Below are 27,146 nucleotides of genomic sequence, written 5' to 3' on the forward strand. Positions count from 1 at the left end.
TGTGCATTAATATATTGTGGATAGTGCAGGAAAAAAACATGGAAGTCTCAAAAGTCATGGCAGATGTCCGTGCCAGATCTGTTCCTTAAAGGTGAGTTGAAAAAATGCAGGCTGCAAACACAAGTCAGGAGTGTAGGTTTCAAATTCCACCCTGGTAGCTGTTGGTAGAATTGGAAACCTACACTCCTAAAGCACAGAAGTCCTGTTCAGGAAAAAAAGTTGACATCCACATAGGTCTGCTTTCCCCCTAAAATGCACATGTGCACGTGTGCGCACACGCACGCACGCGCACAGAGAGAGAGAGAGAGAGAGAGAGCTAGTTCTGCTTTTGTGTGAAATTCTGGTTTAGTTCAAAATGTGAGAATGACACCAGATCATTTCTGAACAGGGAAAAGGAGATAAGTAGTTGGTGTGATGAGACTTTTACTTGGGGCAGTCCATCCAAAGAACAGTGCATAATGGGTTCCAGGTGCCTTTTGGTCACCCCTCCTTCTCTCTCTTATTTATTTATTTATTTGCTCACCATTAAGGAAAAAACAGGTGCACATTAATTCATCACTGATTTTTAAATTAAATCATTTCACATCTAAATGAGTCTCTCATTTGCCGATGCATTTAATTAGCAGCTCTTCAAGCAGCCAGGTGGATACCTTTTTCACCTGTTTGCCCTCTTACTGGGTTATTAGTGATAGAACAGAGATGGATTTTGCACCTCTTTAAATCCAAAGTGAGACAGTTGCTGTAATGGCATTGCTAATGTTGTGAGAGAGGGAGTTGTCTGTGCTGCCTTGCCCTCTGTTCCAACTCCCCGCCCCCCGCTGACAAGACACTGCAGCTGTCTCAATGTGTCTCTAAATAGAAACGTGTATCCTGTTTCTGATGTTATATTATGGGTTGTGGATTCAGAACCAATTTTGAATGGTTCTGAATCCACAGGGCTTTCAAAGTAAATGAGACATTTAAGGACTTGTTTTACCAGCTCTATAGCCCCAGTAAGTTTCCTTAGCTGAGCGGGGATTCAAACTGAGGCCTTCTGAGTCCTATTCCATCACTTTATCCACTACATCTTCTGATACTATCCTGCTATCTAGAGCCCATAGGAGGGTTCTAGATCAGCCATTCTCAGTGGGGGTCATATGGTCTCCTGGAGGACCCTGGCATATTTGAAGGGGGCCACAACCTGGAAACAGTTCTTCACACACCACCTTGTAAGGTTCATTATGCAAATTATACAATCCTGATTCGGCTTATATTTCATATTGTGTTTATGACCATGGCATAAAAAAGGTTGAGAATGGCTGCTCTAGATCTTCTGCACACTTGAAAGTTACAAGGCATGGGTTTGCACGAGAGAGAGAGAGACAGACGTCATCTTCTTAATTGTTTGCAGAATGGCTTTTCCCATCCAGAACTACCTTACGTTCATCTTTGTTGAATAATCAGCCTTTTTTCCATTGAAGGGCAGGTTTCTGAGCTGAGAATGTTCTCAAAGGCACTGAAATGTAGGCTGAAATATAATTTTATACAGTTAAAAATCTAAACCATGTAATGTCAGGCTTTTGGTGGGCTCCATTTTCTGTGCTTCTTTTGAGCCATAAATACCTGTTCAGGATTGATTTATGTTAAAGTGGCATGTAAAATTCATGAAGAATCCTGTTTGAATTCTCTCTAGCAAATAAAAGCTGTCCAGGTGTAAGATGGAAAGCTCCAAGCACCTGTGAAACAAAGACCTGGGAAGCTCCCTAGCATTGTCAAGCATTACTCTTTGCTGCCAGTAAAATTTCCATGGGTTATACATACACACTTCTAGAGAACTAGGCTTTTTGGTGTGTGCATCCCATTATTCTGCCCACACAATGTGTGCAGTGTTGTCCTCCTCTATCTTTAACCCCACATGGTTGCTATACACTTCTTTGTCCAACTTTTGGATGTTGGTGGTGCTCAACAGAATTTTACCACTTAATTCTTTAGGTTCATTTTGGTTTTTAAATAGTGCATGCACCCCAAGGCAGGTGGATTGAAATCAGTTTGCTTCACTCCTAAGCAAACTAATGTTTATTTGGATATAGTTGTAAATCCTGATATATTTTTCTGGTCAGTTTCATAACTCAGGAAAGAATTACTACTGGGTTTTTATATTCCAATTTTAAACACATCTTGATTTTTCTCATCAGTTTCACACTCAGGCTAGAAAACTACATAATTGTTTATACTCTCAAACCACTAATTTTCTCTGGAAATTTGAAGGGGTTTCTTTGATTAATTGATTCAAAATGCTATTTTTCCCCACATTGAGAAGAAAAGATTACAGTTGAAATAGACAAGAGTCACATTACAGATGTATATGTTAGGTATACACAAAGAGAAAGCCCTTGTGCAGTTTCAGATACAGTATCTCTTCCAGCACAATGACATTTGTTTGTTTGTCAATTTCAAGTTAGTCAAGCACCAATAAGAGCACTGCAGCCCTATGGCCAAATCCTATATACCTTTGGTTCAAAGAAGGAAGGAAGGACCACTGTACAATGTTCAGTAAAATCTCTCCCTGTTTGTAAGTTTGGGAACATCTTCAGATGTTCAGAAATGCATGTCAAGCAGTAGAGGAAGAGGGGCCATCCCCAGTAGGTCATCCATCTTCCCTAAGACAATTCTTCTACTCTGACATATTCTCTCTGCCCACATTGGATGAAAAACTGCTTATCTTTTTCACCTCCTTATTTGATTTTTGGCATTTAGAAAACACAGAGATACAGCAGTGGGGAAACACTGGCTGATTATAAGTGGATCACTACATCATGTGGAATAGGGGTGAGCAGATTTGGTTGGTCTGAGGGTCAATTTTATGTCTTTGGGAGCCGTGTGTGTTTAGTCGTTTAGTCGTGTCCGACTCTTCGTGACCCCATGGACCAGAGCACGCCAGGCCCTCCTGTCTTCTACTGCCTCCCGGAGTTGTGTCAGGTTCATGTTGGTTGCTTCGCAGACACTGTCCAGCCATCTCATCCTTGGTCGTCCCCTTCTCCTCTTGCCATCACACCTTCCTAACATCAAGGTTTTTTCCAAGGACTCTTTGGGAGCCACAGAGACCTAAAAATGTAAAATTTTTAAAAACTATTTTTTAAATGATAGCAGAAATGGATAAAAGGTCTGGGAAGTACAGGATGTAAATAGACATTTGCAGCAGGAACCCAGGGCCGACAGTGGCCAACCATGATCCAAACCTTCTTTAAAATTCTCCAAGTGAGGAATAAAACAATACTCTCATCTAGAAGTACCATATAGTTGGCCTGTTTCTACCATATTGGATGTATATCTAGAATAAGCAGAGCCTAGCCACAGCCAACACAAAAGCAGGCTTCATCAGCTGCTGCCACTTTGCACTGCCCTGCCTGCTCATTACTCTGATAATAGAAGATTATAGAGTTCCTGCTGCAAACGTCTATTTACATCCTGCATATCCCAAACTACCTATTAGAAGTGCTGTGGTGTCATATTCTCCCCACAGAGGCTGCAAAAATCACTTTTGCACTTCTCTTCCATGAAACATAGATTCTCTGCTACATAACCTAGCATAGGAATGCTCTGAAGAAGAGATGCCTGTGCAGCATCTTGAACTTGGCCACTAAATCTCCCAGTGACTCAGCCCCATGTACTGGTTTTGTTGATGGCAGTTTCCTCCTTTTGCTTGTAGGAATACACAAGGGAGGCTGTGCTGTGCATGGCTGTTAATAATGCACAGCTTTTGCAAGGAAGCTTCCAAGCAATGATGAGGAAAGGACAGACAAGGGCTGTATCTGCCCTACATAATTACCACAGTTTATTACCAATTTAACTGATATTGCTTCATCCTAGGGAATATTGTAGTTTGTAGTTTAGTCAGGTACTTACAATTCTGTTTCATTCCCTCGTTCATGGACTCAGTTATGGCAGTACATTAGAGCTCTGTAGCAAAGAAGTCTAAGTGCCTAACCAAACTACAAATATCAGGATTCCATAGGATTATGCCAGAATATCCAAAGTGGCATCAAACTGGTATAACTTTGTAATGTTGATTCACTCCAGGCAAAATGCCATTACAAACTATACTTGTCATCTGCATAGAGGACTGTGACAAGGATGTTCATGAAACTCACACCGTCAACTACTTGTACGATTGGATACAAGTAGCTCAATGGGCACAACTTCTTTTCTCTCTGAGCTTAGACTGAGGATGTAGATATGTTCAGTGTGTTTCTTAGTCACTCTATAAGGAATCAACATGTTCATAGAATTCTATAGTATTGTCTAGCAGAGAAAGAGTATCCTATTTCAATATGGGGTGGAGAAACATTTTGCAAATGAACACACATTGGGCAGTACTATTTCTACTATGTGTTACTCAGCTCTCGGAGAATAAAGTATTATTATTCTTCACCAGCTTCCGTGTACAAATTTCAGTTTAACTTGATGTCTCAAGTAGGAAAGAGAGGAATTACAGTAACTCTGCAAGCCTATTTTTCTGTTGCTTACTCTGAGGTTGAATGACATTTCTTCTTGCCATCATTTCTTTGTTCTCTGGCACATCCACATTTGGGATCCTGGAAAAAATAACTGATTGTAGCTCTGGAAGGCTAGAGAACAGAGACCCTCAGCATGGGGGGAGGGTAGGCAGAACTTGAGCTCTGAGGGATTTGGATCTGATGTAAATGTTGGAGGACAGTTCTTGGTACCTGGAATGCTGTTTTGCTGCTGTCAGGTAATATGAGAACCAATTTGTAGGGAAGAAGCAGCAGTAGAGAGATGACATTAAGCCTTAATTTACCCACAACATACATTCCAAGTTGCTTTGGTCCCAGAGGAGTATTTGCCAAATCAAGTTGATGAAAGCAGGTAGAGAGATTGCATAGGAAATACTGTATTCGTTTTACACACACACACACACACACACACACATGCATGCCACAACTCCTTTTTTGGTGAAAATTGTGTTTGCTCTTGTGTAGTGAAGAAACAGTAACCTGTGTTCCCAGATTGATATTTTCCACCAAGTCTGTGGTTCATTATTGAAAAGATATCAGATATCCATTCATGCTGTTATTCTCAAGCTTACTTCAAAAATATTTATCTCTTTTGCCATTTTAAGACTGAAAGACTAGTGGTGGTGTGGGCAATGAGTGTGGAGTTGTGTATCAGAAGACTCCTAGAATACAATTCTCATTAATGTTGTCAGGTTGAGAAAAAGTACAGTACAGTGGTGCCTCGCACAACGAGTGCCTCACACAACGATGAATTCACACAACGATGCCTTTTTCTGTCAAATTTGCTGCCTCACACAGCGATGTTTCCTATGGGGGATTTTCACACAACGATCTCCCTTTTCGCTCCTGTAAAAGTGTCTTAAAATGTTTGGAAGCTGTTTTAAATGATTGCAATGGTTAGTCCACCTCCTGAAACCTATGCAAACTGATTTTGGTGTTGTTCTGACACTTCGTTAATTTATGATGATTTTTTGTTTTTTCCATTGGAAACCATTAGACAGACCATCCAATGGTTTCCAATGGAGAAAATTCAAAAAATCATCATAAATTAACGAAGTGTCAGAACAACACCAAAATCAGTTTGCATAGGTTTCAGGAGGTGGACTAACCATTGCAATCATTTAAAACAGCTTCCAAACATTGTAAGACACTTTTACAGGAGCGAAAAAGGACTTCGCAAAGCCATTGGAATGTATTGAGTCGGCTTCAATACATTCCAATGAAGGAAACATTGTTTCACACAGCGATGTTTCCTATGGGGATTTTCACTCAGCGATGGCAATCCGTTCCAATTGGAACGGATTAACCGGTTTTCAGTGCATTCCTATGAGAAATGGTGTTTCACAGAACGATGTTTCACACAACGTTGATTTTTTTGGAACAAATTAACATTGTTGTGTGAGGCACCACTGTATCTTAGTAATCCTTTCCCTCTCTTCTTTTTCATTGCAGTCCATAGATCCTGGACAGCAGTTCACATGGGAAAACTCCAATCTGGAGGTGAACAAGCCAAAGAATCGCTATGCAAATGTGATTGCCTATGATCACTCCCGTGTCATCCTGTCGTCCATTGATGGTGAGTCTGTTGGCAGCTCTTGGTATTGACAAAATCCTTGCTTCCTGACATTGATAGAATTCCTGACTTGTTTTACAAGTGAAGGCAGTGTGAAAAAAAAAAGATGATTATTCCTTTCTTTCCAACATGCACATTCCAGTGTTTCTTCCGATAAACAGGTTTTATGGGTGTTTGTAAGGTTTGCATCTGTTTCCAACCTGCCAGAGTACTGGATGACAGCAGTGTCCGTGCAGATGAGGTGTTTAAATTACCTCTTTCCTTTCCATCCACATCTACTGATTTTAGCCTTCCTTACGCTTTGTCGGCCTCCTGAAGACTCATGAGCTTTCTTTCTCATTAAGGGGTCCCTGGAAGTGACTACATCAATGCCAATTACATTGATGGCTACCGCAAGCAGAATGCCTACATTGCTACACAGGGGCCTCTGCCAGAGACACTCAGTGACTTTTGGAGAATGGTGTGGGAACAACGCACAGCAACTGTTGTTATGATGACCCGACTGGAGGAGAAGTCTCGGGTATGTACAAACACCAACTCCAGCTAGACAAGAATAACAGGATTTTTGTGTGTGCTGCAGGAAAGACTGGGAGCTCCTTCATATGGTACTGGGATATGAAGGAATCATGAGAGCAGCCCGCTGGGGGAAATTAGAACTATAGATCAGTGTAAACGAAGATAGGAATGATGTTCTCAAGCCAGACTGCCTAAAAGGCATACCTTTCCATCTCAAGCATTTCAAAAAATCTTTAACTGAATATTATTGTCAGGCACAGTTTTCCTACATTAATGAAACAGCTGGGGAGGTAACAGAACCTACAGTTCTTTGGTTCATAATCTACAGGAGTTTTTGATTTATCAGTGAATTATGGTAGACATTCTACCTGTAGGGCTAGATCTCAGCAAGGCTGTCTGTGGGAAGTGGCTGGTTAAATAGGCCTTAGTGCATCTCTCGTCTTGTGCAGATGTTGAGATGGATTCAAAGTGTGGGGGAATGATAGACCTGGTGGTAAGTCCCACTCTTTGAGTGTGTCCAGCCTCCAGGCATCCAAAAGAAGATTTCCATAGCAGCATTTATGCCGACTGCATGAAAAAAAAAAACAACCTAGAAAACTGAGGAGGGGGCTCTCTTCATTTGCTTCTTAAAATGAAGAGGCAGCCATGATGGGCAATAAACAATGACTAAAATTCATGTTCCATATCTAGGAAATCATTTTTAAAAGGCCATTTAAAGGGGCAGGCATTAAACTGTATGCACATTTTGAGGGTTCATGACAGCTTTGTCAGTCATTGTGTTACAAATGGCAGGGAGAGGGATGATAAAATTGAGGAAAGGGCAAAAAACCCCAACCAGACCAATCTTAATATCTTTATGTTTCTATCCTGTCCCAGTTGTAACAGAAGAAACATCAGATATTCAGATGTGGCTCTCCCAGGTGAACTATTCCTCCTATAGATCTGTCTTCTAACACATGGAGGCCAGGTGCACTAAATGAGTTAGAATTGCTCTTACCGTTACAGTTGTCCAATATGTATATTTTGACTGTGGGCATAGAACTTCAGGGAGGATTTATGAACCCTCATGTAGCCAAACCGTTTCCACTTCCCTTGGGGCCACCAAATTTAAAGATAAGCCTAACAGACATCGAGTTCATTTGAAAGAATCTTGGGCAGAAGATTTTTTCCAGAAACGGTAGCATCTTTTGTAGTGAGCATTTGTACTCGCAGAATATTTTATGTTTCCATGCCAACGACAGGGCAGAGAGATGTGCACTTGGACTCTGGTACACTCATCTCTTTAGTCAAATAGAACTGAGTCAGGAAATTGGAAGTGGGAAATCTGCAGGGAGGGAGAAGTAGTTGAATGAAATGGAGGGTGTGTGTGGAAGGAGAAAAAACAAACCTCAAATTTGACTATATGGGCTGTTTACCTGATGCACTACATTGGTTATGAAAAAAAATTTAAAATATTCTCTTTGCCTTGCCTTAGAAGGCTGGTCAAGAAACCACCTGAAGTCGAATCCAGGGCAGTGGCTTTAGTTGGAGGCAGTTTCTCAACTGGCCCTTTAAGAGAAGGCAAATGAAATTTTTTTTAAAAAAAGGATTATAACTTTTGCAGCTCATCAGCAGTATTCTTTATATATTTAAAAAAAATCCCAATTTCCCTGCCTTCTTATGAGCAGGGGAACTGATTGATGTGCCAATATCTTGATGTGGCCTGCTTATTAAGGCACTTCACAGTATTGGCAGGAACCATTTCTGTGTGAATGATCAGGCTTGATTAGATGGTTCTAATCAAACCTGACTTTTCCCAAGTGACCCACACTAACTTGCTTCCTGCTTCTAGTTTAGCCATACCCTTAACCTTGCATATTTTTTCTGCTTTATTGAGGTGAAAGACTATCACTTAACACAGTGAGAAGACTATAGAACTGAATAACAAAAAGCACAATAGGGACTACTTTGTGCTTTCACTTCAGGTTACCCTAATAACTTGTCAATATTAGTGAACAGCAACAAATAAATAAGATGTGTATCTATCCTTGTCACTTACTCATTTAAGCAGCTGTAAAGAAGGAACCTTGTTTACCATGTGACTTTCCATGGGTTTGCTGAGCCTGTGCCAGAGCCCAATAAGAACTGCACCTCAATATTCTCTAGCAAAGTTCCATTAAGCTAACCGTGCACGGAGGAGAGAAAACTCATCTGTTTTTGTGTAATTTAAATTGTTACCTTTCCATTTTACTGTATGGCCTTGAGGATTCTGAAAAAAAATTCTAGTCATTCTTCCTACACCATTCATGATCTCCTACATTTTTATTAAGTAACCTTTTGTTCTTCCACAAATACTCCTAATTATTAAGAAATTCCCAAAAAGATAGTTGTTTTTCGCTCCCTCTTTTGAACCCTTGGCATTTGTATCATATCATTATTTCAGGTGGGGCAGTCAATGTAATATTAAAAAGCAGAAGATAAGTATCAGCAAGCAACAGCTAACTTAAATAGTGAATTTAGCCTCTGAGAACTCTACTGAAATAAGAAAGATAATGCTATTCCTATGCATGAAACCATGGTTGTTCCTCACATTTCTCAAGAACCAATGCAAGATGACCTGGAAGGATTGAGAAGGACAGTGTGAGCAGAGAGGAAGTAGAGGTAGGGAGTAGCTGGCTTTGAAAGTGTTCATGGACTTAGAACTTAAGGCCCAATGAAAAGTTAAGGCTTTGAACATATCAAGCTGATGAGAGCTATCTGTGGCAAGCAGTTTTGTATCTGAAGTGATTTCTCACACCAGTTCAGCAATTTAAGCACTTAAGTGTAAGCTTGCAATGAGGTGGCTAAAATAATACATAGGTGCAGGCTATTTTGTTCATTTAAGCAGCAGTAAGGTTTGCTTGCAATTTTTAAGTAGCAGTATGTATATTCAGTACCTGAAACTGCAGCTTAACAGAACTCCACTTAACAGAACTTGGAACAGTCCTTTCAGTTTTAGAATAGTGTTTGCATTTGAGGTAAAAGAAAAATGACCTCCTTTTTTCACTGTGAGAATACATGAATATCTGAAGTCCAGTTTGCTTTGCTTTGGGGCTGTCCAGCTATCGGAAGATGCTCCATAGAGTCTGTTTCTCTAAGATAACATGTTACGCAAGGCCCTTTGGGCACCTCTCTCTGTCTCCTGTTCTGCTGCTGTTGAGTTGCACATTATCTTTGGGTAGCACACTTCCCATCCATCCCTCTTCTAATTACACTGTGGGAGATGGAGGATGCAGTAGCACCCTCAAGGTGTGACACTTCAGTGAACTGCCCTGCTGTCCTGCCAAGTGTGGTGTGTACTGACTGGGATGCTTATACACTTACTGTTATTCACCAAGCTGAGTTAATCTATTGCTGTTAGAGGCACACCTGCATTTGCTATTGAATATTTTGCACTTCCTGGAGAAGCAGGCACCCACACCAAGGGGGAAACCATTCACTTAAAGCATCATAATTACTTTGGAATAAAATTAGGTACTTGAGAGGCATTAGCCAAAACCTGAGTTAAAAGACAGATCCCAAGCAGTCTCCCAGTTGCACAGGTATAGTTTTAACATCTCTCCATTTTCCCCCTGCTCAGTTGAGTTTGTGCCCTTTCTATTCTCTGAGCACAAGAATTTTGAGAGCTGTTTCACAGGAGTGGTAGCAGGCATAAGATACTTTCTCATCCCCAGCCTCATTCCTGTGGTAATGTTGTCTTGGACTTGAGCATCTGCAGTTCAGAGGACTCAGTGTTTCAAAGGTTTCCAGATCATGCAAATTGGGAGCAATCTGCAGAATAATCTGTTAGGTGCTTTGATTTTTATGTCCTGTGGATCCTGCCAGCTTGCTGACGCACTCACCTTTCATTTTTGCACTGTATAGAAGCTGCAAATGGCAGATCCATTCACTGCCTCCAGGGCATTTGCAGTTGGCAACAGAATTTGCAACACATGCAATCTGTCCTGAGCCTCTAGGCCCCTCTGTGTGCAAGGGAACCAGACCATACTGCCTGAATTGCATCCTTCTCTAGAGGAAACATCTCTTGCATTTCTCTCAGTTTCTGTACCACTCAGTAGAAAGCACCCTCAAGTCCAGCTATAGCAGAGAGTCCCATCCCCAGTCTTGCAGACTGTGGGTCTGGCATAGCTGTTTTCTGAACCAGCTCTTTTCCCTTTGTAGAACCTGTTTTAAAGGGAAGCTCCTTGTGCCCCAAGCAGTTGAGAGAGGCACTGTGCATTGCTGGCAATAAATGAATTTCCAGGTTGTGAGAGTGCTCCTGACATAAATGAGAAGTGAGCAATGCCAGAAGAAAAACTTTCTTATCTGGTTTAGTGCCATCATGCATCAGCTTCAGCATAAAATTTACAGAGCTTGAAAATGGGGCATAAACATTATGGGTAAATTTGGCAGAAAATGTGAGTGACTCTTATCTGGTCATGAATAAATAATTTTCAATTACCAGCTATGGCTCAGCTATTAAACTCTAGGATGGATTACTTCAAAATTTCTTTGGTGTTTGTATATAGACAGCAATACAGTTTCACCAGACTTTGGCAGGAAAGGAGAAACACTTGCACTGGACTCAGGCTCGCCTCCACCCTTACCTTTTCTTTCTCACTCCTGTCGGTGAGATCACAGATCACGTGGGCAGCAGTCCTTGCAGTCAGTTTGTGTAGCGATTAGACTCTTGTAGTGATTAGACCTTATAAATCAATAATCTTGTTAACAGCCCTGCTCAGGTCTCACACACTAAGGGCCAAGGTTTCCTTTATTGATTTAATCCATCTCATGTTTGGTCATTCTCTTTTCCTGTTGCCCTCAGCTTTTATAACATTATTATATTTTCTAGTGAGCCTTGGCTTCTCATGATGCATCCAAAGTACGAGTCTAGTCATTTTCATAGAGAGTTCAGACTTGATTTTATCTAGGACTGATTTATTTTTCTGGTGGCCCCTGGTCCCTGTAAAACTCTCCTCCAACACTACATTTTTATTGCTTTTTTTTCTTGTCTGCTTTCTTCACTGACCAGTTTTCACATCTGTATACTGTAAACAGGAATACAATAACATGGGGAATCTTGGTTCTAGTTTCTGTTAAACGTGGTTGACCTTGGACCACTCATACACTTTTTGCTTGACCTTTCTGTGGAGTTGGTGTAAGGATGAAGAGGGAAGGTGTAGTGTTTCTATACTGCCTTGAGCTAAGGAAAGTTGGGCTATGGATATAATAAATATTTCTGTGACCTTACAGGAACCTCAGGAACTCAGATCCAAGCTAACCTTGGGTGTTCCCTAACTGTGCAGGCAAGTTGCATGCAACAACTCCAGAAAAAATGCCAGATCTTGGAATAAGTTACTACTGTCAGGCAAAGGAAACTGCATCATATGATGCACTGTCTTATATAGCAGTGGTTAAGAAGCCCGCCCACTAAAAACACTCTAAATTAAATGGCAAAATGCCATTGATTTTTAATTAAGCTCTTATTCCATGTTCTTTGTACTTCCTTGTAAACACATGACTAATAATTAAATGTACTATTTTTAACAGGTCCAGATGATCTTTATTCATTCTCCCTTGTAGAGGGCCATAATACACTTTTCTGATGTAGCCAAGCACCTTCAGGTCTAGCTTGGCAGGAGAAAGAGGTATAGACAGACTAAGAAGCAGGAGATACTGCTTGGTGAAAACCTCACACCCATTAGTAAGTTGGGGAAGATAGGGAAGCAGCAGAGAAAAATAAAGTTTTGTTCTGAAAAACATTAATTTATGATAATGGAGCACAGGTTGGAAGAAGAAAGGCAGGTATTTTGCCACCATCCCCTGCTTTCAACAGAAAAAGTAGAGCTTATGTGGTGAGGGACCTGTTTTCCCAGTAGACTTGTTTGGGCTCATAACCAGCAGTGGAATGCCATTAGGTGTATAATCTCCATTAACTGGACTGTGAATAGTAGAATTACAGTGAAGAGTCACATTTCCAGTTCCAGGTCTTTGGCTTTGACTTGCCCATTCTCACAATACCTCTTTGTTAAATGATTTTTTAAAAAAAAATCAACATTGGAGCTTTACCTGTCTTCCAGCTAGCTGGCACCTTTCCAACCAAATACACCAACCCTAGCTGAGCAAAGAGAGCATTCTCATTCTATTGAAGGAGCTCCTCCCAGTGTACACACAGAGGCACATAAGGCAGAGAGATGGCATTTCTTCAGGATGTAGTTTGCTGAGCAGCTTATTATGCAACCTCCAGTAATCTCTTTGGAAGCTTTCCAAATGTCTCTGGGAGGCAAGGAGACTCCTGAGTTCACTGCTGTGACTCAGCATAAGCATCAGTTCTCTCTCTCTCTCTCTCTCTCTTTTTTTTTTTGGCTCCGGCTGGATAGCTGTCACTCTCCCACAAAAGCATTACTCTTTCATACCCATGAACAGGAATCCGCCCTCCCCATCAGCTGAGTCTTAGAGGGGGCAAAGTCAGTGACCCCCATGGCAGGCACCCTAGCACATTCCCAACCAGAGGATTATAGGCTGCAGGCAGGCTTCCTATATTCACCACTGAGGGGGAGGAGAGATGCATGCGCTTGCCTACAGACACCAATCTTTACAAAGAGCAGGGAAAGGACAGAAAATTATAGGGAAAGAAATTGCTTTTGAATTGACCATTTCTCTCAGTTTCTTTCCCTCTCACCTGTTAGTATCCTTGTTTTTTTACTTTTGCTTTCGAGCCGCAAATATCTTAGCTTTCTATGCTCCCTGCCTGGCCATCCAGTCTTGCTGGCTTTTTGTAGAATGAAGTGCAGGAGAAGACAAAAATATATTGCATTTGGTTATTGTGCACACAGCAGGCATGGGAAGGTTTTGCATTTCTATACCATTCCTTCTAAATTAATCTCTTCTTCTCAGCCATTGGCTCCAAATAGGTGCAGGTAAAAATTGAAAATTAAATCAGAGAGATAAATTCAGATTCTGAAACATCATAGGGACATATGTTGAATCCACTTGAAAGCAACGTCCCATTTTGTCCTGTGTCTCACGGCAGGTGAAGTGTGACCAGTACTGGCCAAGCCGTGGTACAGAAACCTATGGATTGATCCAGGTGACATTGCTGGACACAGTTGAACTTGCAACTTACACAGTCCGGACATTTGCCCTATACAAGGTATGAAGGAGGATGGTGAAGTTACCAAGATATTATGAGGAAGGCTTTCAATCAGAGAGATACATAAGTTAAGGGCACCTTTAGGATGAGTGCACCGAGTTGCATTGGCTCTTTTGCAAAGGTTTGGGACAGGAGAATACACTATCCAAAGGGAGCTGTTTGGAGATAAGGCTAAAGCTCCAGCTATACTCATTCACTGATAAGACGGCCCTGTTCTCTCTGCTCAGTTATGGAACGTAAGCAGTGTTGTTTGTTCAGTCTCAGTTTGTGCACAGTAACCAGTCAGCTCTGATAACCCTGTGCTAACTCCCTGGGCAAAGGCCAAATGTATGCTATACGGCAGGGTTGTTTTCCCAATTCATGCATACAACTTAGTCAGAAGGGAAAAGGGGAACCTTGAGGGATTTTTGTCACTCCAAATCCTCATGTGAAGCCCTGAACAGATATAACTGTGGTGGTTTACCTAGGAATGGGTACCTTTGGCAGGGCTTGGACCAAGTTTTTGCTCTTGAGAAGCCTGCCAGACAAGGCCGAGGCTGGAAATATCAGGAAATATTAAAAATGCAACTAACAACATCCAGGACAGAAAAATCTCTGCCTTACCTTTTTATTGATGGGGAGGCAGAAGGTGGGGAAGGGGCTCCGTAAAGGTCTGTGGCTGCATAAATCACCTTGTGGTCTGCAGATCTCACTTTACCCTTCACTGATGTAGGTGAAGTCTGAAGATTATTGTGGTGTAAAAGTTATTGTTTCTTTAAACAACTGCTGACTATTTTTCAGCTACAACTTTCAAACCCACCTACAAAATAGATTTTAAAATTAATCACTCATAACTATAAATCAGTCAGAAATCAAAAGTAGAACCAAATGCACACATATTGCAAGAGAAGGTGTAATCTTATGTGCTGGAGAGTCTTTGTTCATCTGCTAAAACATGGAATTAAGACAGTACCCCACCACTGCCAGCTGGTATCTTTGACTACTTCCATAGAATGGGTCCAGTGAAAAGCGGGAGCTGCGTCAGTTCCAGTTTATGGCTTGGCCTGACCATGGTGTGCCGGAGTATCCTACCCCTATCTTGGCCTTCCTGAGACGGGTGAAAGCCTGCAATCCCCCAGATGCTGGCCCAGTGGTTGTACACTGCAGGTAAGGCCCAATGATTGTATGCATGGAGGACGTGTATGTTCATAAAGAGACATCAGCATAAAGGGAGAGGAAGAGCTTGACAGTCTCTGTATTTTTGGCAGTGGGATTTAGAGGCAGGCTACAGCCGCAGAAGCAGTGGGATTGGCATTCTAGTTCCTCTGTTTGCATAAACAGCACTTTGTAGTCAGTGCCAATGAGAGCAACCTTTAATTCAGTGGTTTCTGTGAGAAACAACACCAATATTATAAATATTAAAAAGACATGAGGAGCAGGATTTCAAAGGAGAATTCCTCATATGTATCCCATGGCGCGGCTGTTGATGATTCAACACACAATCTATTACACACAAAACATATGCACACTTTGGCACCCACCAAATATGTAATTATAGCTCTGTTACAGACTTCATTTTATTCCCTAAATGGAAGATTTAAGGCTTATTGCAACACTTTAAAATGAAATGTGTGAAAAAATTCTGAACCTATTTGTTATCAAGACAGAAACTCTCACTTAACCCCATATAATAAGTTGCAGTATTCCAGGATAGTGTGTACACAGACACTGACATGCCTCATCAAAATGTAGCTTTTCATTCGTGTGCTGCTGATTATTATGTGCCTATAAGGGCATGGTGTTGCAGATATATAAAGCACAGATATGCATGCACTATCTAGTTACCCAGATACACCATCTGTAAGCATCCTTGTAAACTCTGTTGCTGCAGTTTTAGATGGAAGAAATGGCTACTTCAGCCACAGACATTAGTTAGTTCACTAGGATTCAGCATCTTATCTGGCCAGTGATTTATCTCCTGAAGCTGAGTGGGAACTATTACTGAACAAACCACTTCATCACTGCAGCTCTCACAAATGCCTTAGAAACAGTATTTAATGCTCTCTCGTCATGCTCTGGTTCAGATGGGAGTGGTGTATAATTAACACAGAGTCTCTCCCCATTAAAACCCTGTTAAGAATTTGATATGAGCAGCAGTAAGGAGATGTCCTGCTGCAGAACTCTTTAGCTGTCAGAAAGCACATCTGTTTCTTGTTGGCTTGTTGTTAGTTTGTGCACTGGGAGCACGACTAAGTTGTTTGCCCATGAAGGTCCAGCTCTGCCCTTGCTGAATCAGGTTAGAGCTCACAGGCTTTTTAAAAGAGGACTCTGCACTGGGGAGTTCTGTGCCCAAAGGTGTTCTGTGCACAAAGGTGCACAGAACTCCACCATCCTAATTCCACGTGCTCTGTTCATGTGTTATCTGTATCCAATCTGCCTCCATTAGTAGTCTTCTAAGAACACCTTAAGGTGGAATTGTGACTTTGATGATTATCTATTCATGCTACATATGGTGGGAAGAGGCAGAAGATGGCAAAACTTTAGATTTGACTCAAAGGACAGCGCCATTTCATATACTGTGCTCTGCTTTGACAGTGCCGGTGTGGGCAGGACAGGCTGCTTCATCGTAATTGATGCCATGCTTGAGAGGATGAAACATGAGAAGACAGTGGACATCTATGGGCATGTGACATGCATGCGCTCACAGAGAAACTATATGGTGCAGACTGAAGATCAGTATATCTTCATCCATGAGGCCTTGCTTGAGGCAGCCACCTGCGGAAACACGGAGGTCCCTGCACGCAACCTCTTTGCTCACATCCAGAAACTGAGCCAGGTACCTCCAGGGGAGAGTGTCACAGCAATGGAACTAGAGTTTAAGGTGAGCAGAATATAATTTGCATTGAGTCCCGCATATGTGTTCATGCACAAAACAATCATGGGGGTGCAGTGTGAGAAATTGGTGCCCCTGACTTTCATCCCTCACAGTTCTGTGAACCACTACAAGAAGTCAATTCCTAAGTTGAAGAGAGATACAGATTTTATAGGTATAATAATTCTTTTGTAAACTTCTAAGCCAGGTAGGAAGTGATTAAAATACATTTGAATTGCAGAGTGGATGTCCTCTACATTTCCCTCCTGGATTGGCAGCTTCTGGGAAGGATATAAAAAGGCAGATTGATGTGAAGTTCTCAGCAGCACTGCTTTGCAGAGCTGCTGGAGCTGCATCCAAAATCAGATGCAGATTGAGCATTAGCGATAATTGATGTCACTATAAGCAGCTTCTTTGGAATGCTACCAGTTTAAACACTTGAAATGTCAACAGCTCCTGTGCCCCCTGCTTTGTGCCACTCTTCCGTCTCCCTAACATGGAGGAGGAGAAAGGGAGGGCCAGCATCAGGTTTAGTTGGTATGTTGATTGATACAGTTTAAGAAAATGCCATCCTCTGGTTGTCACGAGTGTGCACGCTTGCCAGCATCACCACTCATATTTATGGCAGATTTACACTAATATTTCTTAAAGCCTTAGAGCAGGTTGCAAGCTTTGCTAATGCCCACGTACTCAGTTGATGTGCATTTGTTCAGCAAAGGCGTGTGGGGGAAGATGAATCCTGTGAGGGAAGCAGTGGAGCATGCGAAGTGTGAAACAGACTGCGGAAGCTCCATTCTACCCTGGGAATAGCTTCTTGCAGAACAGCATCCAGGAGACTAAAAATACTGGCTTACTGTGCAAACAGTAGAAAGCAAAGCAATGCTGACTCTGGTCTCTGAACGCTGCCAAGTTTGGAGGTCCCCATGAGCAAAGCTTTCTTTTCAGGACCCTTCTCTTCTTTATGATGCCCATTTGTTTCCTTCTCCCTCTGAGCCCGATCCCAGCTACTTTTTAGATGGGAAGTGAGCACTGAGCATGTTCGTTCCTCTTTGTCACCACCATTCAGGGATGACAGGGCAGTAATGACAGCAAGGAAGAGAAAGTGGAGTAGCAACCATCACTTGCTTGAAATCTCATTCTGTTCCAGTACAAGTAAGCTGATAGCTGTTCTTCACTGTTGCTCAACTGCCTGCTCTCTTCTGATAGTGACTGACCAAGGGAGAAAACAGTAAGAGATTCAGTGAGCCTCTTTCTCCTTGCCAGCAATAATGGCATGATGACAATATGGAGGAAAGCAAGTATTAACACTGATAAGAGAGGATGAAAAACTGGCACTCGCACATTTGCCTTCTACCTCTAGATGATAATATGAATTGGTCTAACCCAGGTCCTTCTGCTAACTAGAGGGAGAAGGCAGATGAGCCAGACAAAGATGGCATTTGTGCCTTCTCACCATTGTTACCTGATGATAAGAGTAGCCTATGATTATGAGAAGGAGCATTGAGGGCTCTGGAAGCTAGCAATGGGTTCAGAAGGTGCAAGAAGGATTCTAGCAAGTCCTGATCTCCTGGAGATCATATTATTGTTAATCTCAGCCATTTTTCTATTTAAAAGAATGGTGTATGCAATTAACATTAGGGGAGCTCTTCCTCCCACTGTAGTATACAGGTCCATTGTATTCCTATCTCCCTCTGAACTGTCACATCTCCTCACAACAGCTTCTTGCCAATTCTAAAGCACATACCTCACGATTCATCAGTGCCAACCTCCCGTGCAACAAATTCAAAAACCGTCTGGTGAATATCATGCCCTATGAGCTGACGCGGGTTTGCCTGCAGCCTATCCGTGGTGTTGAGGGCTCAGATTACATCAACGCCAGCTTTGTAGATGGCTACAGGTAAAGTATTCATTCCAAAACCATGTCCAAACTGTCTCCCTGTAACGTTGTTGCATCGCTTCTGGTAGCTTGGCGTGTCTGCCAAGTACATTGCAGGCAGTAAGAGCCCAGTCAGTTGCCTTTCCTTTGGGACTGTGGGTATCACAGAGGCTGCATGTTTCCCCTTCCCAGCCTTGTCTGGGCCCCTGCTATTGTAGTAGAAGTGACAACAGGGGGGAAATGGTTTATCTTTAAAGGAAAGTACATGTGCTTCCAAGGTGCATTTTTTCCACTTTAGATTGCTGTTCTTCTCTTTTAAAACAATGGCTGCACCTTTTTTAAAAGGCAAATCACAGTGCTAAAAGTCTCCCAGAGGCTCAATTTGCCTTGTAAAGAGATGTGTACGTTTTATTAAAGGAAGAAACCTGGATTTTAAGGTGGAAATAAAGCACCCAAAGAGTACACACCACTAAAACACAGTTTCCCTGTTGCTGCCACAGCAAATTCAAGCAGCAGCAAGAATGGGTGTAGGCATTAGGTACAGCTCCTCAGCTCCTTGAAATTATCCATCAGTGCCCTAGAGTTTTGCATCCTGTCACTGCTTTTCTTCTCAGGCTTTATTGGCAGTTAAATATAGGTAGCAGGTACTAGTTTGCTGCATCCTCCATTTTTCTAGTCAGGTTTTTCTTGGCAACATACTGTACACTTATTTCCCAAACTCTTTCTCCAACAATAGAATTGCCTTTTTTGTTCCACATTTGGGATTGTCAGTCTGCTTGTCATGCTGCAGTATTGGCCAGGGCCACACACCCTCTCCCTTGAAGACAGATATGGACAATCTTGCACAAGGAAAGAGCCAATCTGTCTTCAGTCTGCTGTGGCAGACTTGAGGACTTTGAGACAGCCAACGTGCTTGCATGGAGTGAAGCTCTGCCCTACCTATTACTTTCTCCCAAGACACCTCATCAGGCTACAAAGGCAGCACTGACTTCCTGGTATAAAGGTTTGTCATTTACGAACCTCTCTGAAGTAGAGACCCAGCTATATAGAGCAGTCCTTTACTGCAAAACAGCCAGGAGCTTGCCAGGCCCAAGATTGCCACGGCTGGGGCAGAAGAGCAGAGTCACTCCAGGCCCCTTTCCTGTTTAAGATCTAACTAACCCATGGCAATGCACAGCTGCTGCCACCTCCATGTGTGTGGTGCTGCAACAAAGCTGTTGGGAACTGGGGAAAGGATATTGGTGAAAACGTCTACCAAGCAGCATGTGGTTGCACTTCATGTCCTACCTCAAGCATCCCTGCAGTCACTGTTTATCTCTTCCCATCCTTCTCTTTGAAGTGAACAATCGTTCTCTGCTTTATCTAAAGAGATCAATTGGCCCAACATGCTATAGATGGCTCTGAAGCTGCATCTTTATTAGTGCCTTTGTTTCTTCCCCCTCACCCCACTACACTTTTGCCTTTTGTCTTATAAATCCACCTTGTAGCAGCTTCCATCTCTGTCCTGCACATTACAGCTGTCCTACAACAAATTCATTAATTTTTAGCACCAGTGAAGAGATTAAATGAGTGTGAATCGAGCCGAGAGCCTGAGACTCTGTCCAAAGGTCTATAGTGCCTCACAGTGGTAAAATAAAAAAGGTCACAGTTGTTCTTTAGAATTTTGAAACTGATTCTATATTCTTCCTTAGCTTGAAGATGGAAGCTAGATGCTCACTGCTGCCTTCACTGGTGATGAATATGGAAAACATTACCTACTGAGTACCTACCTCGTCAATGCTTTCTGATTTCTGTAAGATCAGCAGTGCAGGTGGATTTTGAGACAGCATCAGTTCCACACTTTGGATCAACATGCAACCTGTGCCATTCTGGAATCTGTACAGAAAGCATTATGCAGTGTTTTGTAACAAGCACTGAATTACTGAAATACAAAATCTGACATGATTTCCCAGCTCACATGTACATTTTAGAACACCTAATTAGCATTTCTTACAGCACTGGTTATCCCAGTTCATTAGCCATACCTTCTCCTGATTGAGTAGCCTTGGCCTTTTATGCTTTTTACCCTGCTTCTGCCAAAGGATTTTAGATAGCCCAAGTTATCTCAGGGTGGATCAAGAAACTGTGGACGGTGTGTTGGGGTAGCTGTGACCATGGGAATACGTTCTAAGGTGCAGATGTGTTGTACAGCTTATCCCCATTCCTTGGTCTAGTCAGAATCAGGCACCATTCTGAACTGTTCCATGTCTTAACAGGCAGCAAAAGGCCTACATTGCCACACAGGGACCCCTGGCTGAGACCACAGAGGATTTCTGGCGGATGCTGTGGGAGCACAACTCCACAATTGTGGTGATGCTGACCAAGTTGCGAGAGATGGGGCGGGTAAGCAAGCAGTTTGGAATTAGTGCAAATTCTGACTTAAGATTTTCACAGCCTGTTTCCAGATGGCCTTCTTTGCTTTTGCTCTCACAGAGTTGGGGGTGTCTGGTGTCAGTACAAAAGGTGAAGCTCTCTGTGCTAAGCCTCCAGCTGCTTACTTGGCAAGCTCCACTGGAGCTTTCTCTGGAACCATCAGAGTGCTTGATCTTCCCCCATCCCACCCCCATGCTTAAAGACAAACTACTAGGTTTAGGTTCCTTGCTTTGTGGGCTTCCCAAAAGCCAGAAAAGAAAAGGGACAATTGGCTAGAACTGAAGTTTCCTCGTAGCTTTGTACAGGAAAGTAGACTGATTACTCATCATGGAAAATGCCATTGTTCAAGGAGTGAGGGGAGCCTAATCAATCACGTCATGCTGGGAGGGAAGAAGCAAACGACTGATTTGCTGCTCATATTAGAGTCAGGAACTGCGGGTGTGGAGAAAAGCCTTGCATTATCACTCTAGAATACCCTCATTTCAGCCACTTCATAATCATCATGCAAGAAGTGCCACACTTTTTACTGCGGTGATTCTGACTCTTCCTTTCCTTTTTAGGAGAAATGTCATCAGTATTGGCCAGCAGAGCGCTCTGCTCGGTACCAGTACTTTGTGGTGGACCCCATGGCTGAATACAACATGCCTCAGTACATCTTGCGGGAATTCAAGGTCACTGATGCCCGTGTGAGTATCACACCCTGAATTGCTTTTTTTAACAACAGGAGAGCTTTATTTTGAAGAAACAAAAACTCGAGTTATCTCTAATACTGCATAGAAAAGTGTGCACATGACACTTCAGATAGGCACTTTACCATCATGGGTTTTTTTTAATCATTCATTGGCTGGTCACCACTGCATTGGTGTTTCTATGCCAAGGGCCTGAATCCCAGAGAAAACAGCAGCATCCATTTCATACATGCTCATCAGTACTAATATTCAACAAGATAGTCTGTAAGCAGAAGTGATTTACTCAATCGGATTTGACCCTCCATCTTGCAGTCTTCCCCAAAACAAACAGTCAGAGTCTGAATCCATACTGTCATGTATAATAGGACCTCCTATCCACGGGATCAGTATCACTGAGTCATTTACCTGCTGCCTGAAAATACTAAATAAAAAATCCAAGGTATACCTATTTACAGTATATGTATTTCCAGGGTGTACTTACCAGAGCTGGCCACTAGAGGAAGCCAGAGACCATGCCATGTACAATGGTACCTCAATTTACGAACTTCATCCATATTGGAACGGCGTTCGTACATCAAAAAGTTCGTAAGTCGAGGCAAACTTTTCCATAGGAATGCATTGAAAACCATTTAATCCGTACCTGCTGTTTTTCATTCGTATGTCAAGGCGCTGTTTGTAGGTAGAGGCATTAGTTCCCATAGGAACTAATGCAAAGCCGGTTAATCTGTACTCTACCACTAGGGGGAGAATTTTTTAATTTTTTTTCCCCTTTTGACCTAAGATGAACTTAGGTCAAAAAAGGGGCAGGAAAGGGTTTTTTCGGGTGGGGAGGTTCGTTCGTAAGTCAAGGCAAGTCGAAGCAACTTTTTGCGAACATAGCCGTTCGTAATTCGAATTGTTTGCAAGTGGAGACGTTCCTAAGTCGAGGTACCACTGTATAGTGTTCAATACTTTGTTTTCCAGCATCCACAGGGGGGCTTGGAACTGATCAGCTGCTGATATCGCAGTCCCACTGTAATTGGGAGGCATTACCTTACCTCTCCCCTTTCCCTTGACCAGGATGGGCAGTCCAGAACCATCCGGCAGTTCCAGTTCACTGACTGGCCTGAGCAAGGAGTACCAAAAACAGGCGAGGGCTTCATTGACTTCATTGGGCAGGTACATAAGACCAAGGAGCAATTTGGCCAGGATGGGCCCATCACTGTACACTGCAGGTGAGTGTTGACCTCTAGGCGATATTTGAAAGGTGGCTTAGTGCTAAGGACCAGCGATAAGACATAAAATGTTAGCAATAAAACTAGAGAGTGGCTGCAGAAGCAGTCTTACCTGTCTGTGAATGGAAGCTTTATCTGAAGACAGGGGTGGGCAACTCTGCAGGGCCAGAAATCAGTTTTCTGCCAGCAAAAATCATCTGGAGGCTACACAGACCACAAAAACACCACCACCCATCCCAAAAATTGTTTGGAAAAATTGTTTGTTGTCTATTTTCTTTCCCAAGGGAAACCTTTTTGGCCATATAAGTGCCAAAAAATTGTCCTGGAGTTGGACTTGTTGCCCCAGGGCTACATTTTTGCCCACCCCTGTCCTAAGGGGTCTCTGCACCTTTTGGTTTTTAAGCAGCATGACAGTACCTATTATGAAGGATTTTAGCATGCAGAACTTCTAATAATGCTTGGACTATGATCTCCTTCACTGAATCCAAGCTGGGACAACTATCACCTTTTTCTTTTCTTTGTATGCAGTGCGGGAGTTGGACGCACTGGGGTGTTCATCACATTAAGCATTGTACTGGAGCGCATGCGCTATGAAGGCGTCGTTGACATGTTCCAGACGGTGAAGACCCTGAGAACACAGCGACCAGCCATGGTGCAGACAGAGGTACATCTGCCTGGCATAGTGTTTGCTGCTGCACAGCAGACTGGGATGGGGCTTTGCACATGAACACTAATTAGATGTGACTGCACTAAAGTTCCATCATCATTTACTTTCCCAAGAAGTAGGGCCAATGTTCCATATAACACATATTCAGGCAGCTATAAGCCTTACCCACATTCCCGAGCTGATGTATAGCATCCAGTGAGACACAGAGTAAGTATAGAGCAATCAACTGTTGAATAATATATCTATAGTCTTTTAAAAAGAATCTTGAAGACTTGATGAAGGAAAACAGTTCAATTGGTTTACATTGATGAGACCATCATGTTCCTTTCCAATAAGTATTCTCTGTGATTTACATCCCCCCCACATGGGAGAGTCTCCAAAGAATAGTCAGTTGATACAGTATGTAGTAAAGTATTATGTTACCACCAGTTACTACATTCACTTTTCTGCATGACAATTACTTCTTGCAGGCAGCAGGCTGCCTGATTCTTATAGCCAAGATAAGAGACTGGTTTGTCTCACACCTGATCCCCCACTGTTGCCTGTCCTATTGGCGGCAGCATGATATCCTTTCCTGTTTTTATATAGTGCAGGAGTATCCATATCTGTCATTTTGCAATGCCTGGATAATGAGAGGAAAAACAGAAACTCATTCGGACTCCTCTATTCTGTAATGTACTTTACTTTCATGGTGTCCAAGTAAAATACTGTAAAGCAGGAATGAATTAGTATTTATGCCCAATAAGTAGGTATGAAAATAGCTAATAAATTATTTATTGGGTTTCTTGTATGCTCAAGGAATTCAGCTGGTTTTCTCCACCCTATAGCTGTACAGAAAATTTTCACCTAGGCAATTTTTGAGTTATCAATCAAAATTTGACTTGGCAATTTGAAGTGGGTCAAGATGCTCGTAATATCACTCCTTGGGATTTGATGCCAAATCCAGTACCTGGCCTGGAAGTGTTCAGGGAAAAAGAGGTGTAAGAAACAATTTTCATGTAGAAAGGGTAGGCTATACCCCTTCTGACTCCCCTCTAAACTTTGTATCATTTGGCGTGTTTTTTTAAATCATTCTTATTATTTGATTCTTTTTAATGTAATGAGTATTCATGTCTAGTATAAATCAGTACAATAAACCAATAATAACAACACTTATTACAAAGCAGGGTCAGTACAGACTGTTTCAGAGATAATTTACCTCCGTAGTATACTAATTTAAGCCGATCATTCTAGAAATCAACATGAGATGCTTAAATGAAATTATTCTTTGTGTTTAAACAGCTTGCTTTGTTTGTTTGTTTCTTTACTTATAGCCTGCATTGCCACTAAAATATAGTGTTCAAGGCAAATCACATATAGCTTAAAAATAATAAATTAATAAACCAGTCCCATTGTAAAAACTATTAGAATAGAATTAAGCAATTTAAATTGCTTAAAGAGCAATTAAAATCAGCAAAAGATGCAGATAAAAACAACACAGATTGTAAGTGTGCACTGGCTTCTCATTGATCTCAGTGCTTGGACTTGGTCTGTCATCTTTTCCATAAGTTCAATGTGCCACACATTTGTGAACCACTAAGCATGAGTTAAAACATTTTTCTAATCATCTGCTATGGCTAGTTGAGCTGCCATTTAAGATTTCTGCAATGAGTTCAGATTCTCTTCTATAAAGCTTTCTCCTCTTCTTTCCACAGGACCAGTACCAGCTGTGCTACCGAGCTGCACTGGAGTATCTTGGCAGCTTTGATCACTATGCAACGTAACTAGTGCTTTTGGCCAGTTGCAACAGGAATGTCCAAGAGCAGAGACGGGTTCTTCCCAGCCAGCCGCCCATTTGTTAGTCCTGTGCAGATGCTGCGGCAACAGCCTCCCCATGACAAACCAGTTATGATCGCAGTATTTAGGTACATTGCCACAGCGCCAAAAGTGGGACCATCTTCTTACATTTCCAAGTTCCAGATGAATTTCTTTTAATGGCCCCACTCCTCCTCCTGCCCTTGATAGCATTTCATGGTGAGAGTCATTGGGTGGATGGAATGGGATCTTTTATATATGTAAAATAGTTAACTAGCCTTTTATATCTTTTTTTCTTTTCTTTTTAATTCTTTGCAAGTCTTAATGTTTTGCTCAGGCAAAACAAGGAAATGGAGGTGGTGGGATTTGAATTTCCTTTTGTTCCTCCCCCCTTACTCTTTTGTTGTCTCAACCGCAGTGGCGTTGCCCATTTTCGGGCAGCCCCAGGTTAATATTAGTGGCTGGCTCACAGTTCTGGGTTCCTTCCACACCCTCTAGAGTCCTGTAGAATATTCAAATTCACAGAGCTGGGGCCAGCCTAATGATTATTTCGAAAGCCTTTTCCTCCTAAAGGCCTGTCTGTCAGGTGGGACTCTAGCAGCTATCAGATGCTTGGTCCTATTGACGTGTGTCCAGTGACCTCATATTTGTCAGTTGATCCCATGTGAGCTTTCCATTCACAGGAGAGATCCACACACACACCCCCGGGATCCTCTCTTGTTAAGATGGATGAAAAGGTGGCCTCTCCGCCATGCACACAGTCTTAAGTTCCCCAGAGGGATGTGACCACAGATACACACGTATCCAGTCTTTTTAGTACCAGTAGCATCCAGAGGGGCTGTTGCCCAGGCAACTGCAACCAACCAAATGCATTAGAACATATTCTAAGGTGAAAGAGCACAACTCTGGGAAGTCCAGCCTTCCTGCACAAACCCCAGAAATGGGGTGCCTTCGTTATATGGGGGGGAGAGGGGGAATTGGGGTTCTTCAGGTAAGGAAATCAGTTCTCAGATGCTGGGTGTGGCTATAATTTCTTCTATCCTGTAAACATTTAAAAGTCATTAGAATGCTATATTTTCCACTATGAAAAGATGGTCTAATTAACCAATGTGGCAAGACTACTGGACTTAATTTAATGGTACTGTATATTAATACTCCTTATTATCTCACACTTGCACTACAGGCAGGGAGATTACAGCCTTCTCCCAGGTGCATAGCTCTATAAATAAAGGTGGTGGAAAGGTCTCTAACTGTATTACCCAATGTATCCAAACTGCATTGAAATCAACAATCCTGGATGGTGATGTTGGAGAGAACATTCATTTTTAACTTGTGAAAGCATAGTGCTGTAGGGGTCACTGTTGTATACAGTCTGTTTTCTATTTGTTAATAAAAATCTACAGCATCATTGCATAATTCTTGATGTTAATAAATTTGAATAATCGGGTTTCCTACATATGCAGTTTGCTGTCTTGTTTTATTTGGCAATCAGCAGATAAACCTCTAGTCTCCTTGGAAGGAGTGCAACAAGACCACACTTGTGGGAGGAACGAAATCTAGCTATACGGTGAAAAGCAGAACTTGTGCTGAACTACTCTGCTCATAGATACAAGGGGAATGAAAGTATAGCTGAAGCTGACTCCCTTTCAGTAGGATATGGCTATATCAGCGGCTCATACCTGCGTGGCCAATTTAGCTGCTGAAACTATTGTGTTAGTGCTAGTTTTCCGTTAGGATGTTGAACTGCTGCTAGGACGATACGGAAATACTGCAATTTATCACAACCTCCTCAATTGTTTTAACACTTTATTGATACAAAATTTCAAACTTTGACAGCCATGCTGGCTGGCTTCTTTCTTTTTTCTTGCATTCCCCCCCCCCATGTGGGGG

At 42.2% G+C, this 27,146-nt stretch overlaps 1 protein-coding gene across 21 annotated transcripts in view; it reads left to right on the forward strand.

Annotated features, from left to right (window-relative positions):
* Window positions 1-26,712, forward strand: part of PTPRF (protein tyrosine phosphatase receptor type F) — a 653,187-nt gene extending 626,475 nt beyond the window's left edge. For all 21 annotated transcript variants that reach the window (XM_078392786.1, XM_078392790.1, XM_078392795.1 and 18 more), the window contains 11 exons: window positions 5,967-6,090; window positions 6,432-6,607; window positions 13,634-13,753; window positions 14,745-14,899; window positions 16,328-16,613; window positions 18,323-18,501; window positions 20,736-20,862; window positions 21,453-21,578; window positions 22,641-22,795; window positions 23,324-23,459; window positions 25,157-26,712. In XM_078392786.1, the coding sequence (XP_078248912.1) occupies window positions 5,967-6,090; window positions 6,432-6,607; window positions 13,634-13,753; window positions 14,745-14,899; window positions 16,328-16,613; window positions 18,323-18,501; window positions 20,736-20,862; window positions 21,453-21,578; window positions 22,641-22,795; window positions 23,324-23,459; window positions 25,157-25,225 (1,653 nt within the window). In that variant the 3' untranslated portion in view covers window positions 25,226-26,712. The remainder of the gene's footprint in view (window positions 1-5,966; window positions 6,091-6,431; window positions 6,608-13,633; window positions 13,754-14,744; window positions 14,900-16,327; window positions 16,614-18,322; window positions 18,502-20,735; window positions 20,863-21,452; window positions 21,579-22,640; window positions 22,796-23,323; window positions 23,460-25,156) is intronic.
* The last annotated feature ends 434 nt before the right edge of the window (window positions 26,713-27,146 follow it).

Source organism: Pogona vitticeps, chromosome 4 (assembly GCF_051106095.1).
Source record: "Pogona vitticeps strain Pit_001003342236 chromosome 4, PviZW2.1, whole genome shotgun sequence".
Taxonomy (NCBI): Eukaryota; Metazoa; Chordata; class Lepidosauria; order Squamata; family Agamidae; genus Pogona; species Pogona vitticeps.